The sequence below is a fragment of the Amphiprion ocellaris genome, chromosome 18 (assembly GCF_022539595.1).
Source record: "Amphiprion ocellaris isolate individual 3 ecotype Okinawa chromosome 18, ASM2253959v1, whole genome shotgun sequence".
NCBI lineage: Eukaryota > Metazoa > Chordata > Actinopteri > Pomacentridae > Amphiprion > Amphiprion ocellaris.
Window position 1 is genome coordinate 19,132,720 of NC_072783.1, and position 15,294 is coordinate 19,148,013.

The 15,294-nt window shown below is 40.0% G+C and overlaps 1 protein-coding gene across 14 annotated transcripts in view; it reads left to right on the forward strand.

Annotated features, from left to right (window-relative positions):
• Positions 1–15,294, forward strand: part of cacna1g (calcium channel, voltage-dependent, T type, alpha 1G subunit) — a 321,585-nt gene that overhangs the window by 284,836 nt on the left and 21,455 nt on the right. For 10 of the 14 annotated variants that reach the window (XM_055004159.1, XM_055004146.1, XM_055004149.1 and 7 more), the window contains 3 exons: positions 4,457–4,608; positions 7,626–7,735; positions 10,186–10,319. In XM_055004159.1, coding sequence (XP_054860134.1) covers positions 4,457–4,608; positions 7,626–7,735; positions 10,186–10,319 — 396 coding nt within the window. The remainder of the gene's footprint in view (positions 1–4,456; positions 4,609–7,625; positions 7,736–10,185; positions 10,320–15,294) is intronic. The other 4 variants (XM_055004148.1, XM_055004150.1, XM_055004152.1 and 1 more) reach the window with 1 other exon arrangement.

Consider the following 15,294-nt stretch of genomic DNA (forward strand, 5'->3'; position numbering starts at 1 on the left):
CCATGTCAGCTTGACTGAAAGCCGGAGCAGCAAAAAAAACTCCATTCCTCATTAAGAGTAGCTTTCTTCTTTTCTCTATGAAGGAGAAAAGAGCAGTGGAAATGAGGGCAGGAGAGTCGGGGCAACCGGTGTAATTTGACTTTCTAAACTTTCACCTTTTCTTGTCTCACTTCATTCGCTTTCTGCTCCTCTAGGGACTAGTTGAGTTTTAGCCAAAAGGTTTCTTTCTCTCTTTCTTTCCATTTCTTCTCCCTTGTCCCCATATCTCTTGTTCAGCCTTGGCCTCTCTGCACCCCCATAATATTAACGGCAATGCTTACTTACTTCCTCAGATTACTTTTTCTAGGAGAGTGAAGTTAATCAAAGTGGCAAAGCAACTTTAGCTATCACCTTTTTGTGCTGTGATTGAATGTATTTCACTCTATAGGTGTGTGTAAATGGAGCAGCAGATATGGCACACTATTCAGAGAAAAACACAATTGTATGTTCTGCAGCATATTTAAATGAATGAGGGAGTGTAAGAATGAAGCAAAAAGACCACTGCAATGTGTGTGTCTGTCTGCCTCAGCTCGCCATGCACCTGCAGACAGTAAGTAGAGCAGAGTAAAAATAACGTTTGATCTTCCAAAGATGATGGAGGATCTCGTAAATATGAACTCCCAGTCAGGGAACCAAACTGTTGCGTCCCACCAGGGCCACACCTAACTGCTCCAATTCACTGCCATGTGCCCAGACTTATCCAAGATGCTCTAAATCTGCTTTATCACTGTCTACTCAGCGGCCATCTGTTCAAACGCCAAAAAGTATAGCCTCATTTATAAAAAGCAGCTGACAAGATGAAGAAATGTTGGTGCAGAGACTATTCCAGGTCCTGAGGCGTTAAAAAGCAAAGCAGGTGACGGAGTATGTCAGCCTTGTTTCAGAACATTTATTTGAAAAACCAGACCATGTGCAACCAGAAGCCACATTATTTTCACTTTCTGGCACGCACTTCTCTGTAGGTGTTCAGCAGCAGTCAAATTCCACCACTGGCTGCCCTGTGGTTCAGCCAGTGTTCTGGTTCATCTCCCCTGTAGTCAATATCAATAATTAGCAGCAGGCACAGAATTAACTCGCAGCAAAAATGACTCTGAACACAAATATGGAATAATTAACTCGAAGGCACTCAGCAGAGCACAGACATCTGCCAAACCTCAACAACTCTCCAACTCTGTTGTTTACCTCAACAGCAGCGAGACAAAACAAATCAGGTTCACTTTAGGGAAAAGCCTAATTTCTTCACACTGTAAATCATTTGAAGTTCATTCAGCATAGCGACGTAGGTTCCCCTGCTGCATTAAAAATGTGAGAACTGTACTTAAAATGACTGATTAGTTCATGGTCACGTTATGGGTTATTAAGATAAAAGAATAGCTGAACTTTATAAAACAAGTTCAATGAACTCAAGGTATTTAGTTGAAACAACTAGCCACATAGGCAGTGGTTACAGACAGACTTGTTTTCTGTTTACATTGTAAACGTTTACAGAGATTCTCCTTAATCTAACATTGGGAACTTCCTTTGCTGTTGAAGCCATTTCAAACCAGAGTCAGTACAAAGGCAGTCTGTGAGGCTGCTGCTGAATACAGTGAGATAAATGATAGTTCTATCAATGGAGTGACTGAGTCCAACATTTGCCATTATTAGAACTGCTTTGATTATTAATTCAATTCAATTCAATTTTGTTTATACAGCGCCAAGTATAGGTCAAATTGTCTCAAGACGCTTTACAGAACCCATATGCCTGAACCCCCAGAGCAAGCCAAAAGGCCACAGTGGCAAGAAATACACCCTTTTAACAGGGAAAAATAACATTGAGCAGAACCCGGCTCTAATGTGGGGGACCCATCTGCCTGCTGGCCGGGCAGGTTGAGAGGGACAGAAGAGGTAGAGGGGTGGAGAGAGGGAGGGGAACAAGGAACATATAACACACAGTTGGATACATGTATGATAAGTTAGATGATACATACAAAGTACAAGCTAGCATTGAAAATGATTCATAGTTTATTGTTATGGTGTACGGCTCTGGCATTAAATATACTACATATATAGCTGGTAGTAAAATTCAAACAGTAAGTAGATGAGCATATCAATTATGAAAAGAAACATCCATAACTTCATTTAACATGCATTATGCATATGCTCAGTAAATTTCCATCATGTCAGTTTCACAAACTACATTAAACAAGACTCTTTTAGGGGTTTTAACTCTAATAATGCATTCTGGGAAGTCTGCTTATATGCTGGTTTTATTTCTTATAAAACTAATAAGTTTAGTGAACTCAATTTATTCAATGTTCATTTATTTAACTAATATTTTCAAGTCAAAATGCTTCAAGAAATAGAAATTTATGTTTTTCAGTTTAAAAATGGTCAGAAGCTAAAAACTGGAATTGGACGTTTTAAACTAGCTAAGAAGGAATCAGCAAAACCCATATACTTAAATGATTTAAACTAGAAAAGACTCAGCTCATTTGACTAAACAGTTTTTTGGTGTTTACAATACACAAGTCACTATGTTTTATTAGAGCATCTTCCTGTTTGTTATCAATGGAAATCAGCACTTCTTCCATGATTATCTTGATAAATTGGCCAGTACAACAACACACAAAGACACTGACAAGCATCATACCATTCTACTGTATTTAGCTTCTATTTTTGACACAAGCAGTGCTCACACTAGTTAATTCCGGTCACTTTACATTTGTTCAGTGTACCTGCACTGAAATGCTGAGTTTCCTGCACAGAACTTTTACATTAAAAACCTTGAAGTTCAGACAGCATATCCTCTCCTTTTTGACAGTCATTTAATTTGAGGCATCAGCAGGAAGTGTTAAATTTCACTTTCACAAAATGAATACTGTACCAAAGAATGTTTTCTGAAGCTCACTAATGAATGAAAACAGTGTTTCTGCTGCTGCGGAGGAAATGTTGCAGCAGATTGATGTGTTTGACACATTACTGTTGCTTTGCTGGAAGTCATGCTGTGAAAATGTAAGTTATGTCAAATCACCTTATAGTAGGGGTAGTTTTATTCACCACAGTATTTTTTGATCTAGCCTTTGTTTTGTTTGAATATTTGATTACATTTTTTGGAATAATGGTAGTGATTTATTTGGACTGTTGTCCTTCTTTTTATCTAGTTAGAAACGTAAATAATATTAATGTGGTGTCTACAGGGCAGCCAGTGCTGCAACTGCTATTAATACACAACTGAAATGTGAATATATATTCTGCTTATGTGAAATCCTTTAGTACAGTTGCTGAACACATCACAAGATGCATTAAGGATATCCTCTGCCCCACATTTGTAACAGCTCTGCACCTGCTAGGGTTTATCTCAAGAGATAAATTTCAATCCCAAAAGATGCAGATATATATTTAACATCAGGCATGGCTGGCTAAATTTACTCTGCTAATCAACTCTGCTTGCTCAGCTCTCCTGTCCTATTCCCTGATCTATGAGTGGAGTTCCTCTGGTTCGATAGGGAACCCACTTGGCACAAACCACGCGCTGCACACACACATATACACACTCCTGGGAGTCAGCTGCAGCAACAGCAGCACACCTGTGCAGATAGGGAGCGCTCACAGCACCCAAAGGACTTTTGCCTTTGTGTGTGTGCGTGATTCCCTTTCCCTTGTCTGACCTCGAGCCTCTCCTTCACTGATGGACTGATAAAGTGATCGATGGTGCGAGCTTCCTCTCTCCTCCTCATCCTAACTCCCAACCCATCCATCCATTCTCTGTGGACGGAAGGGAAGAGGTGAGGAACCAAGTGATGGATGAGTATGGAAAACTTTCCCACTGTGTTATGTTCTTCTCCTGAGAGAAGGGGAGTGAAAGAGATGAAGAGAGGCTGAATCACATGATGACCAGAGAGACGGAGGGAGACGTGGCCACATCTCCAGACTGAAATATCCTGACAGCAGCCTCCTCCATGGAACCACTAACAAACACTGAGCAACGCTATTTATATCCCATCGCACTCACTTAGAGGGGAGTTAATTTAAATAACTGTTGATTTGATTAGTCATGACTGCAGACCAATGCATAGATGTGCTTGGCTGGACTCTCCCTTTCTCTCTGACCATTATCTGACCTGCCTTGTGTAATCTCTTCACATCTCTTTACATTCTCTCACATTCCTAATGCGAGTCAACCATCATGAGTGACTTCAGCGCATTCCGATCATGTTCCACTAACAACTATTCTTTCAAAGAGGTTTCCGTGGCTCCGGTCCTCAACACTTGCAGGTGCGCTGTTCGGTGTCCCAGTATATTTCCTGCTATCTCACTTTCTGAACGCCACCCCTCCCTCCTCCCCCTCCTCCTCCTCCTCCTCCTCTTCCTCCACCACCTACTTACCCCCTGCTCCCTGTACCCCCAACCCCCCACCATTTCCCACTTCCAACAGAAGCTCAGAGTAAGCCCTACTACTCCGATTACTCCCCCACCCGCCTGCTCATCCACAAGATGTGCACCAGTCACTACCTGGACCTGTTCATCACCATCGTAATAGGCCTCAACGTCATCACCATGTCCATGGAGCACTACCAGCAACCTAAGGTCAGGAGTGGGGTGGGGTGGGGTGGGGGGTGTACTGGGATTGTTTGCTTCATTGCTTTAAATATCAATACAGGGTGCCTCAAGGTACCTCTGTAAACAGTTTAGTGTGACACTTGGCTTGAATGTTATTTGCCAGTGATTCTTGGAGTTTGTCTTCTGCCAGCACTGGCCAGTCATTACAAATGCATATCAGCAACTACACAGATTTGAGAGTTACATTGCCTTGTATAATATATAATACAGTACAACACGGTGTCCTGGAGTCAAAGGCATTTTGATCCTGCCACAAATAAAATTTAGGAGAAAAACTTGAATTCTGCCAAATATTTTAGAATGTTTTGGAATGAGAATGAGCAAATTTAAATGAATATTGGCTCATTTTCATGCCAAAAAAACCCAGAAAATTAGCTGTTAAAGCTTCATTCTGAAATATATCAGACTCTGCATTGACCTTTTAAAATGAACGCTATTGGAATATTAGTTTAATCTTCCTGGAACACCAGCTTTATAGCTTCAGGAGAATTCAAGAGACGGTGTCAGTTATGCAAGCTGTTCCAACAATAATAAAATACTACTAATAATAAAAAGTAACCTTTAAAAAACAGCCGTATTAGTTCTTTAAACAAAAGGGAGAGAGGGATCAGAAAATCACAACGAGAAAAGAAATTATATGAATTTTAAAAGCCTGGCGAGAAAGCCAGTGGTGAACTATAAAAGGGAGGTCGATATAATAAATAAAAGATCATTGCACGGTCACCGAAATAGAGAAAAACATATTAAAATGATCTGAAGTAATGCTTTAAACTGTAGAATTTTAAGGTATCCTGGGGTACCACAAATCTCAGCCATCTGGTTCACTCAAAAGGGAATTATATGTATCCAAAGTATCACTGAGGTCTAGTACGGATACTTAGGATTTATAGCCCTTATTGTAATCACCATCGGGCAGCTATGCCATCTGGGATTTTTCCTCTAATCATTTTGAAATAATTCATCAATTTATGTATCATATTGTTGGCCACCTGCTTGCTCAGAACCCTGAGGTGGAGGAAGGAAAAAAGGTGGTTGAGGGAAGTTTTATTTATCAAGAGATCCAGCAATAGAAAAACCATGCAAGGGTGCTGCAGGGCATATAAGGAGGTAGTAATGTAGAGTAGGCGGTAGCTGGATGCTGATAACATAGATAGGCTATTAGGTGGGTAGTCAATGCTATGCAGTTAGATTTGTTGGTTGAGCTTCTGCTCTCAAGGAACCCAAGCAGCGGTTAATATTTTGCCAGGTGAACTAATAGGAGGGAAAGATTGTGCGATGCATGAATGAAACAGTTTATGACAGTCCGCTAATACTAGAGAGGGTGGTCCAACACAAAAGAAAGTCTTTGGGTTGAATAGAAGATCTCTTAATGTAAAACAAGGTTTTGTGGAGAGAAACATCTTCAGATGAATGAAGTGTTTGAAAGAAAGTGTCCTAGTAGAATTGAGAGTTGTTTGACAGAAACCAGAGTATCTAGATACAAGAGTAAATGTTTTTTGTAATATTTTCAGTGGAAGAGAGCGTTGCTTGATCAAGTAGAACTTTATTTAGTGGGACACAAGATTGTTGAATTGCATTCAACGTCTATTAATAGAAAAGAATGTTGTTTGGTGAAATAGAAGGAATGACTGTGTATAGAGAAGACTGTTGAGTAAAAGAGAATGGAATTACTGTCTTTGTTGGATATAATAGAGTGTCTTTAGTTGGACAGCATGTTGATTGGAAGAATGACAAGTATTTTGGCAGAACAGGAAGTTATTCAATAGGATAGAAGACTGCTTTATACAACAGAATGTCATTGAATTGAATTCAATATCTAGGTAGAGTCAGAGATTTGCTAAAATAGAATGTCATTACATGGAAAAGAAGAATGTTTTGTAGGTGAAATGATTTTGATTCAAATAGAAAATTGTTACACAAAGATTTACTGTAGGTAATCTAGAACTTTGTTCGGTAGAACAGACTGTTTTCAGTTGGGTAGAATGTTTGAGTATTAAGTATTTTGGCAGAACATGTGGTTACTTAGTAGGATAGAAGGTTGTTTAGTAGAATAGATGGTTGTTGAAGAGAATGCAAACTCTGTAGGTAGAATGAGAAGTTTGGTAAAAGAAAAGGTCTTTGGTTAGGATTGAAATATGTTTGGTAGATGGAGTGACTTTAGTTGAAATAGAAGGATGTTTGGTAGCACAGAATGTCTTTCAGGAGAATAGAAGATTGTTAGATGGAAGGGGAAGTAGTTACTATAGCTAGAATTGAAGGTTGTTGGGTAAAATGGGATACCTTTAGTTACAATAGAAGGATATTAGGTAGCATATGATGTCTTTTGGTAGAATAGAGGGTCTTTGCTTAGCGTAAAGTTTCATGGATTGTTCCGTAGAAAGGAAGAGCTGTACTGCAAACTGGACCCAAATACTGGTCGCTGAATTACCACCAGTGAGAATTTAATGAAATCCCTGCTGACCACCAGTTCCCTCATCCCACGTCTCTTAGCTAAAGGTCAGTTTTTACATGCAGATGGGCACTGTGAGTCTCCCTCAGGCAAAAATGGACACTTTGATTCTAATGGCATTTTCATAGAGAATGAGGGAGGAAAGAGCGGTGGGTGATGTGAATGATCTATTAATGGAATGGCTAATTCTGGCAAAAAGGGCAGTGCTTGCAATATGGACTCTTTGGTATTTTATGCAGGGACTGTAAACTGTTTATCTACAGAAAACAAAAATATCCACTATAACAAGCCATTTAGTGCAATCAAGTCAGGTCGAAAGTGTTTCCCTGTTAAAATATGAAAAACACAGCAACGAGGTGAGATCATTACATTGGTTTTCAGTGCAGTTTCAGCACATTTTCACAAATGACTGTTGATGAAAGCCATGGCTCACCACGGTGGAGTAGCAGAAAATTTAATGCTGGGTTTACAGACTTGTTAAGATTGATGCTAGTGCAGTTTATGCATCTTTAACATTTTATAATTTCTCTCTCAGGAATTGGACGAGGCCCTGAAGATCTGTAACTACATCTTCACTTTCATTTTTGTTCTGGAGTCTGTCTTCAAGCTGGTGGCCTTTGGATTCCGACGCTTCTTCAAAGACAAGTCAGTATTTAAATCACCGCCGTTCTCCCCAAAGAGACGTTATGACCTTTTCCGAACATCTCTGACACAAATCAAATGAAGTTCCTGAATAAACGGTTACCTCCCAGTTTAGGGTTCAGACATTTGAGTGGATGTGATATTCTGATATAGATTGGTAGTTAACAGCACCGTTCTTTAACCTCTGAATCATGTGGAAAATCTGAGGCAACATTCAGAGAGCTTAAATGAGCTTTTCGTAGGTGCTCCAGTGAATGGTGCTCGGTGAGGCCTGTATGAATACAAACGGCCTAGTTAAACACCCATAAAACACAACAGCCTTAGATGATTTCATAGCTTTGAAATCCCTGGCTTCCTGCTGAAAACCACACAATAATGCACAAACACAATCACAACAGAACAAATGTGGACTAGCACACATCAACATATGCATGAGTACACACACTGACACACACACCTCAGTGGAGGCATCATGTTTTGGACAAGAACTGACCACCTAGGATTTCTGCCCGTTTTCTTTGCCAGAGTAGACCATTATCCTTTTTGAGTTTGGCAGCTGTCCAGTTTTGATATCAGCTCAGTACACACTCATTTCCTTTTACACACAGGTACACACAAACAGGTTGGCACAACATTTAGCCAAAATCCCCATGACTAATTTAAAAATCTCACAGAATTGTAGCTTGACTTTTCCATTTTGATGCATACAATATGAGTATTTATACAAAGAAATTAGAGAAACACTAAACCTCCAACTCAGACAGATAAAGAAACACTTGGCCCTTGTTTTCGTGGATGAGGAACAATGGAAACGGACAAACCAGATCACTACGACCACCCACCACTATCTTCACTTTTTATGTGTTCATTTTGTTCCACACATTTTGTTCAGTCCACATTTATTGCACAGCAACTGGAAAATTCAGTCTTGTTTCAACATTTTGTTCTCAACTCAGGTTACACTAACTGGGAATAGAAGTAGCCTGGTGCGTCCAGTTCTGACAGTATTGTCTTTATAACACATTAAAATGAAATTAGACCTTTGCAACATTCTAATTCTGCTTAAGAAAGTCTGCACGCTTTAATGCACCGTCATCCAGAAAATAATCCCTCTCAAAATTTGTTTATATGATTAACTATCCATGTAATATGTGCAACATTTTTGCTTAATTTTGGACCATTAATGTGTTACTTTACAAAATCTATATTTTGAGTGTCACACACCATTGTAGGCGTGAAAGTCAAGAAAAAATCTGTAGCTGACATCCTCACAAAGCAATGCTGGTACCTTGGATTTTGGGATAGCTACACTAAATTCCAGGGTCAGAGCAGAAAAAACATCTTTCAAAATGACCGTAAGAAATACTCAAACCACTTTTGTGGCTCCATTGCCGATCCATACGATCAGTATATTTCAAATAGGTACATAGGTGAAAGACTGCAATTTTTTCTCCCTAATATTTTACATACCTGCAGGAAAAGTTTGATGTTCAGTGAAATACACCTCTTAGATTTCTTACCAAGACTTAGCGGAGAAGAGCGAAACCATAGTTCTGCTGAGGGTGAAGTGATAAAACACTAGAATCAGGAGATGGGTAGCTTGGCTTAGCATACAAGCTAGAAAAACAAGAAAATGTTTACAATGGCTCTGCAAAGATACCGAATATAACAACCAGCAACTCCAAAGGTCACTAATTACCATATTGTATGTTATGGATAACCAGTCCAGACTTCAGGAAGTCACTCTGCCCAGCCAAGAAATAGTCTGGGCCCCCATAACACTTTTGTTGTTACACAAACACAGAATAATGTATTGATTAGTGAGCTTTGTTAGTGTCAGAACTTGCTCGTGGCCAAAATGTGACTTAATACTTAAGAGACAGACATGGCAGTGGCCATCTAATTCTTTGCAATACAGTAACTAAGCAGAAGTAGTGTAAACTAGCAGTTGTAAAAGTTTTAAGTTAATGAGCTCTCACAAATAACAGCCTTGGAAATCTGAAAAATCTGCTTGATTATTTCACTTAAATCCAAAATTTATGCTTAACTTTTTCTAGATGTTTCCGCCTGCACATGAGGGCCTTCACTGTGCTGTAACATGTCAACTACAATGACATTAGCTGATCATGGTCTCTCTAGAGTAGGACCTTCTGTATACTTTTAAGTCCAAAAGAAGTCACAAGGTATTTGTTTTGAAGTCAAAACTGGCTTTCAGGTGTTGTTGATTTTGTCAAGTGTAAAGTAGTTAGATCTGTGACTCAATTCTGATTCAAGCCCCAGTCATATGGCTCGAGTTCACACTTCCGTGCCGCAGGAAATGACTCACAAAGAAGAAATGGATGATTTGTTTCGATCCGTTTTCGCAGCCAATCCCATTTATCAGAGGTTTCAGTGCAAAGAAGTGATCTAAGTTGGTGTTAAGGACTGATGAGTGTGTGTGTGTATGTGTGTAGGTGGAACCAGCTGGATCTGGCCATTGTGCTGCTGTCCATCATGGGCATCACTCTGGAGGAGATTGAGGTCAACGCTTCACTGCCCATCAACCCCACCATCATCCGCATCATGAGAGTGCTGAGGATCGCACGAGGTATCTTCCCCTCTGCCCCTCCTGCCACCGATGCATCACACTGTCGGACACGAACGCACTGCAATCTCATTCACGGTGCCGCACTTTTAAGATGCTTTGTAAAACAGCCACATCCCTGGGACTCCCCTCTTTGTCATTTTTGCACGGCAGAGCTCAGCAGGGTTCGGGCAGAGTGTGAGCCGACCAGATGGCACAGAGAAAAACAGTCAGCTGACAAACACAGCACTGAGAGAAAAATACAGGGAGAGAGGAGCAAGGTGAGGAAAGATATTCGAGGATGGGGGAAGAGCCAAGACACATTATGACAGTAAGTGAATTAAGTTGGAAGAAACTGAGGCTACATATGGAGGGAGAGGAAAGAGAGAAGACAGGAGGAATCACTGGAGGGGGCTGAGATTAATAACACCTGACCTGTAAATAGATTCTACAAAGACAGAAAGAAGAGGAGCAATTGATGTTAGAGTGAAAAAAGCTGAGGTGAAGTGAAAGATAAAGGCATAAATGGAGAGGAAAGGTATGTAGGTGGATGAGAGAGAGCAGATACTGTATTTAGAGTGAGAATAAATGCTGGAGAAAGAAGGGTAGAGAGGGCTGAGAATTAGGAGGGTCGAGTTAAAGGCTGGATTTGGCAGGAGGGAGGAAGATCAAGAGGAAAGCTATACTATCCATGTGCTTGGGGCTGATTACTGTCCAGGTAATAAGGATAAGAGGAGGCTGAAGGGGCGGAAACAGGAGGAAGAGAGGAGGAGAGCTGGAAGAAAGAGGAGATAAGAAAGGCAGAGGGGAAGCTTGTCTGTTTTGTCTGGTTACTGAATGTGTAATAAAAGAAGTAGCATGGAAGTCGTGAGTAATTACTGTCATACAGCAGAGCTGGCCCAGATGCTGTTTTCTGTAATATATGTGCCACAGTGTGTGTTTGACACTGTGATTTGCATGGGTCCAGTATTTCTATCCAGTATCAACATGAATCTCCCATTCAGACTGAATGTAGATTTGATTTAGCTGGATTACATTTGCACACTGTCAGCACTGTAAGCCCATTTTAATTTTCCTTGCCAAATGGGCTTTTGAGCAGCATCTTCAGTGAGATACATCAGAACAGGCGACTTGGTGATGCAAACTTTTGCAGAAACTGAGCCCTAATTGGTCTTTTCAGCCTGTCTGTGTCTATGTAGTGCAGGATCCAACAGCTTCCACCACAACATTATCTCTGAATGCACCAAAACGCATGACAAATACTGGTGATGATGGAGAGAAGATTGTTACTGCTAGTCAAAAATGACAGAAAAATGTCACGTTTTGTCATCTCTGAATTTGACTTTGATCTGCATGGATGTTTCTTGCAGTGGAAACATGCACAAATGCACAGGGCATCTTAAAATGGCTCATGGGATCCTACAGTGGAAAAATGTCAAATAACTGGGAGATTATGAGAAGCTCATTATGCCCTTTTTGTGCTTTTAACTGCACAAAAAACCCCAAAAAGTAGCAGGTGGAAATATTCGTTATTCCAAGACAACCTCCATGTTGGCTCAGAATGTGGAATTCGCAATTAGCTCTAGTGATCAGGCCAGATCCATGAACTTAATGAAGTTGGTGAATTGTTTTGCTTTGAAAGTGAAGGAATAATCAGAGGTTTTAAGGTGAAGGTTTAACCGTTACCGTATTTGAGGCTGATGAATGAAGAGTGCAAATGTTCGTCAGTCTCTCTGATCGATGCTCTGCTAATCAGTTTGACATATGTTTAGAGTTTCATTAGCAGCATGCATATAGCAGCTAACAGAGGTGCAGACAGATGTCTTTCAATGGAAAATGAATCATCTACAACCTTATAATTATTCAGAGAAAAGTGTTAATGCTGTTTGTCATGTCCGAGCTAACAGATGCTGTGTGGTTAAAAACAAAAACTGCATAAGCAGTATTAGTGTGCGATACTACAATATTGAATAGTAGTAAATACAGAGCAATCTCGCCGATACCAATACCGATACTCAAGACCAACTTTTTCAGTAGTAACAATGGTAGGACAGACATTGTCAGTTGGTCACACCCACCTGGTTCCACCTGGTTACAGACGAAACATCTCACTTCCTGAACATTTGCTTATTGCAGACACTACATTTACAGATGTTCCCTAAACGCCTCACAGTGCAGGTTATGGTAGATCCTGCTCAGTGGCTGCAGTGCTCAGACAGGTGTGAGAGCAAATATTACTTTGGAAAGAGTGAGAGGAAGTGCTCTCATTTCAGATCTGTGCAAGATGAAAGCGATTGATTTTGTCCACATTTGTTGTTTTCTATGAGCAGAGAAAAGAGCGCACATCTTTTAAGTTTTAAAGGCCACAGTCAATCATTTTCTCATAGCGGATAGAAGCTAAAATCATGATGGTGATTAATGATTATTAACTTTTGTAGCCCTGCTACGGTGTTAGCCTTTGTAATTGGCTCATCGGTTCAGTATCTTCCTTCCTGCAGTCTGATCAGCAGGTCCTCTTTCATCAATTTTGGTTGAGGAACGAACAGACTGACAGAGCCACAGAAGAAATTAAAGTTATGCTTTCCACCACTATGATGTATGATGTAGCTGCTGAGCCTGCTTGCTTGTTTGTCTGACCTCACTGAGTCACGTGACGGCACAACATCCAATCACAAGAGGGAGGAGGAGCGAAGTGCCGCTCCTCAGACAGGAGGAACTCTGACAGACAGCCAGGTGGCCTCTTTGATGAAACCGCGGTAGTGCAGACATACAGGACAGAAACTGAGAAGTATCGATCTCATTACACTGGTATCGTTCAATATCAATACCAACATTGGTATCGCTATTATCGATATTTGGATCGATCCACCCACCACTACTAAGTAGCAGTTTTATCGGTTTCTCTTAAATATGTCCACACATATAATGCTTAAAGCCAAGCATTTTATCTCAATTAGAATTCCCACAGTCCCATTTTAACAAGGATTCTTTTTACGCTGTCTTGTAAGAATATGTGACTGTCTGGATTATTACCACTTTATACATAATTATAGAATGTGTCTAATATTCTATATTGGAAGATTTCAGAACAGTGAAATAAGCATCATCTCCAATATACCTTGACTTTTCTATTTAGCTCACGTGCCAAAAACACATTACGAAAAAAAAATCTGCAAAAAATAAATAAATATATGGGGCTATGCTTGCATTTATGTGATATCATAAAACTTTATGAACCAACAAGAATGATAACTAAGAAGGTTACACCAAGATTTTAGACGGTGAAATTTTATAGCTAAACCAATTTGTTCCAGTAGAAATGCTGGATCCACACATGCAGGCAGAGTTAAACGCTGCAAATGCTGGACAGAGAGTTTAAAATTTGATGAACTTCAACACAAGCCCTCTTAGCAGCACTGTCTTATTAGCTGTGCTGCATTATTCACTTCTATCTGACTGCTTGCAAAGTGCTACACAAAAGAGCACTACTTGAAGACAGTTATGAGACGAGTCAATTTTTTAAGGGAAACTCTGTGAAGTTATAGTCCTTTCAGCACCCAAGCTAAACTAATGAGCAAGCAAGTGTGTTGCTTTCCCTCATCAGTAACTTTAAATTTTAATCGAACGGTATGCAATATTGAACAAAATGGGCGAGTAAACAGAGCAGGAGTTGCTTTTCACCAAGCTTGCCTCTCCACCTGTTACACTTTGAGGTGTGACCGCAACAAAAAGAAAAAGAACAGAGTAAAGGAGATGTCAATCAAGCCCCATCTGTACACACATATAACCCAGAGAGGAGGTGTAGTTAGAAAACCGGTGTAGTGACCTGAGTGTGTCAGGCCAATTTACTATTAGCTATCACAGAAAAGTGGGATTATTGTGATTCGGTAAGCCTTTTTTTTTTAAAGAAGGCATTACAAAAAAGCACAATGGCACACTCACATTGTCATCATGTTCCAAGGCTCTCATTCTGAAGCAGCTTAAATGGGATTCAGTTTTCATTAATTTTATCATTTTCACTGGTGCTTTTCCTACTGTGGCTTGTTGAAATATCTTGTGTGAAGACCCACTGGTTGGACACCCACTCGTGCTCCATGCTGCCACATTCACTTTCCATCAGAGGTATTTGTAATCGGGTTTAATTACCTTGAACAATGAGCTTTGGCAGATGTGAGGCATCTGTGTTTCCAAGTTATAATTACAACTTGGATGTTGACTCGAATGCTATTGAGGGGAAAGTTGATTATCACAGTAACTTCTATATGACATGAATGAGCTTTCTAATGATTTGGCACAGTCTCTGAGAAAGGCAGCAGTTTTCCATGAAGTTGAACTGCTCATTTCATGGAATCTGTAAATGTTTTCAACATGACCAGCCACTTACCCTACTTTGGTGATTCATATTGTTTACAAGTAGACTGAACTGCTTCCATGGAAACATATGAGCGCAGTATGGGATTGTCATTGAACCATCAGATTCATACGTAAATACAGATATATTTTATGCTAGAATATAATACGTCCATTTAAAAAAGCAAACTGTGTTACTAAAAATGGGGAAGAATTTCAAGGAACAAAGAATTCAATTCAGTTGTATACACCCGACCATTCAAAAGTTTGGGGTCACTTAGAAATGTCCTTATTTATGAATGAAAAGCAGTTTTTTCAATGAAGATAACATTAAATGAGTCAGAAATACAGTCCAGGCATTGTTAATGTGGTAAATGACTATTCCAGCTGGAAACGGCTGATTTTTAATGGAATATCTCCATAGGGGTACAGAGGCCTTTTTCCAGCAACCATCACTCCTGTGTTCCAATGATACATTGTGTATACATTGTCATGTTGAAAGGCTAATTGACGATTAGAAAACCCTTGTGCAATTCTGTTTGCACATGAATAAAGTGTGAGTTTTCATGGAAAACATGGAATTGCCTGGGTGACCCCAAACTTCTGAATGGTAGTGTATATCGCAGCAATTTATAACATGTCAACTCGA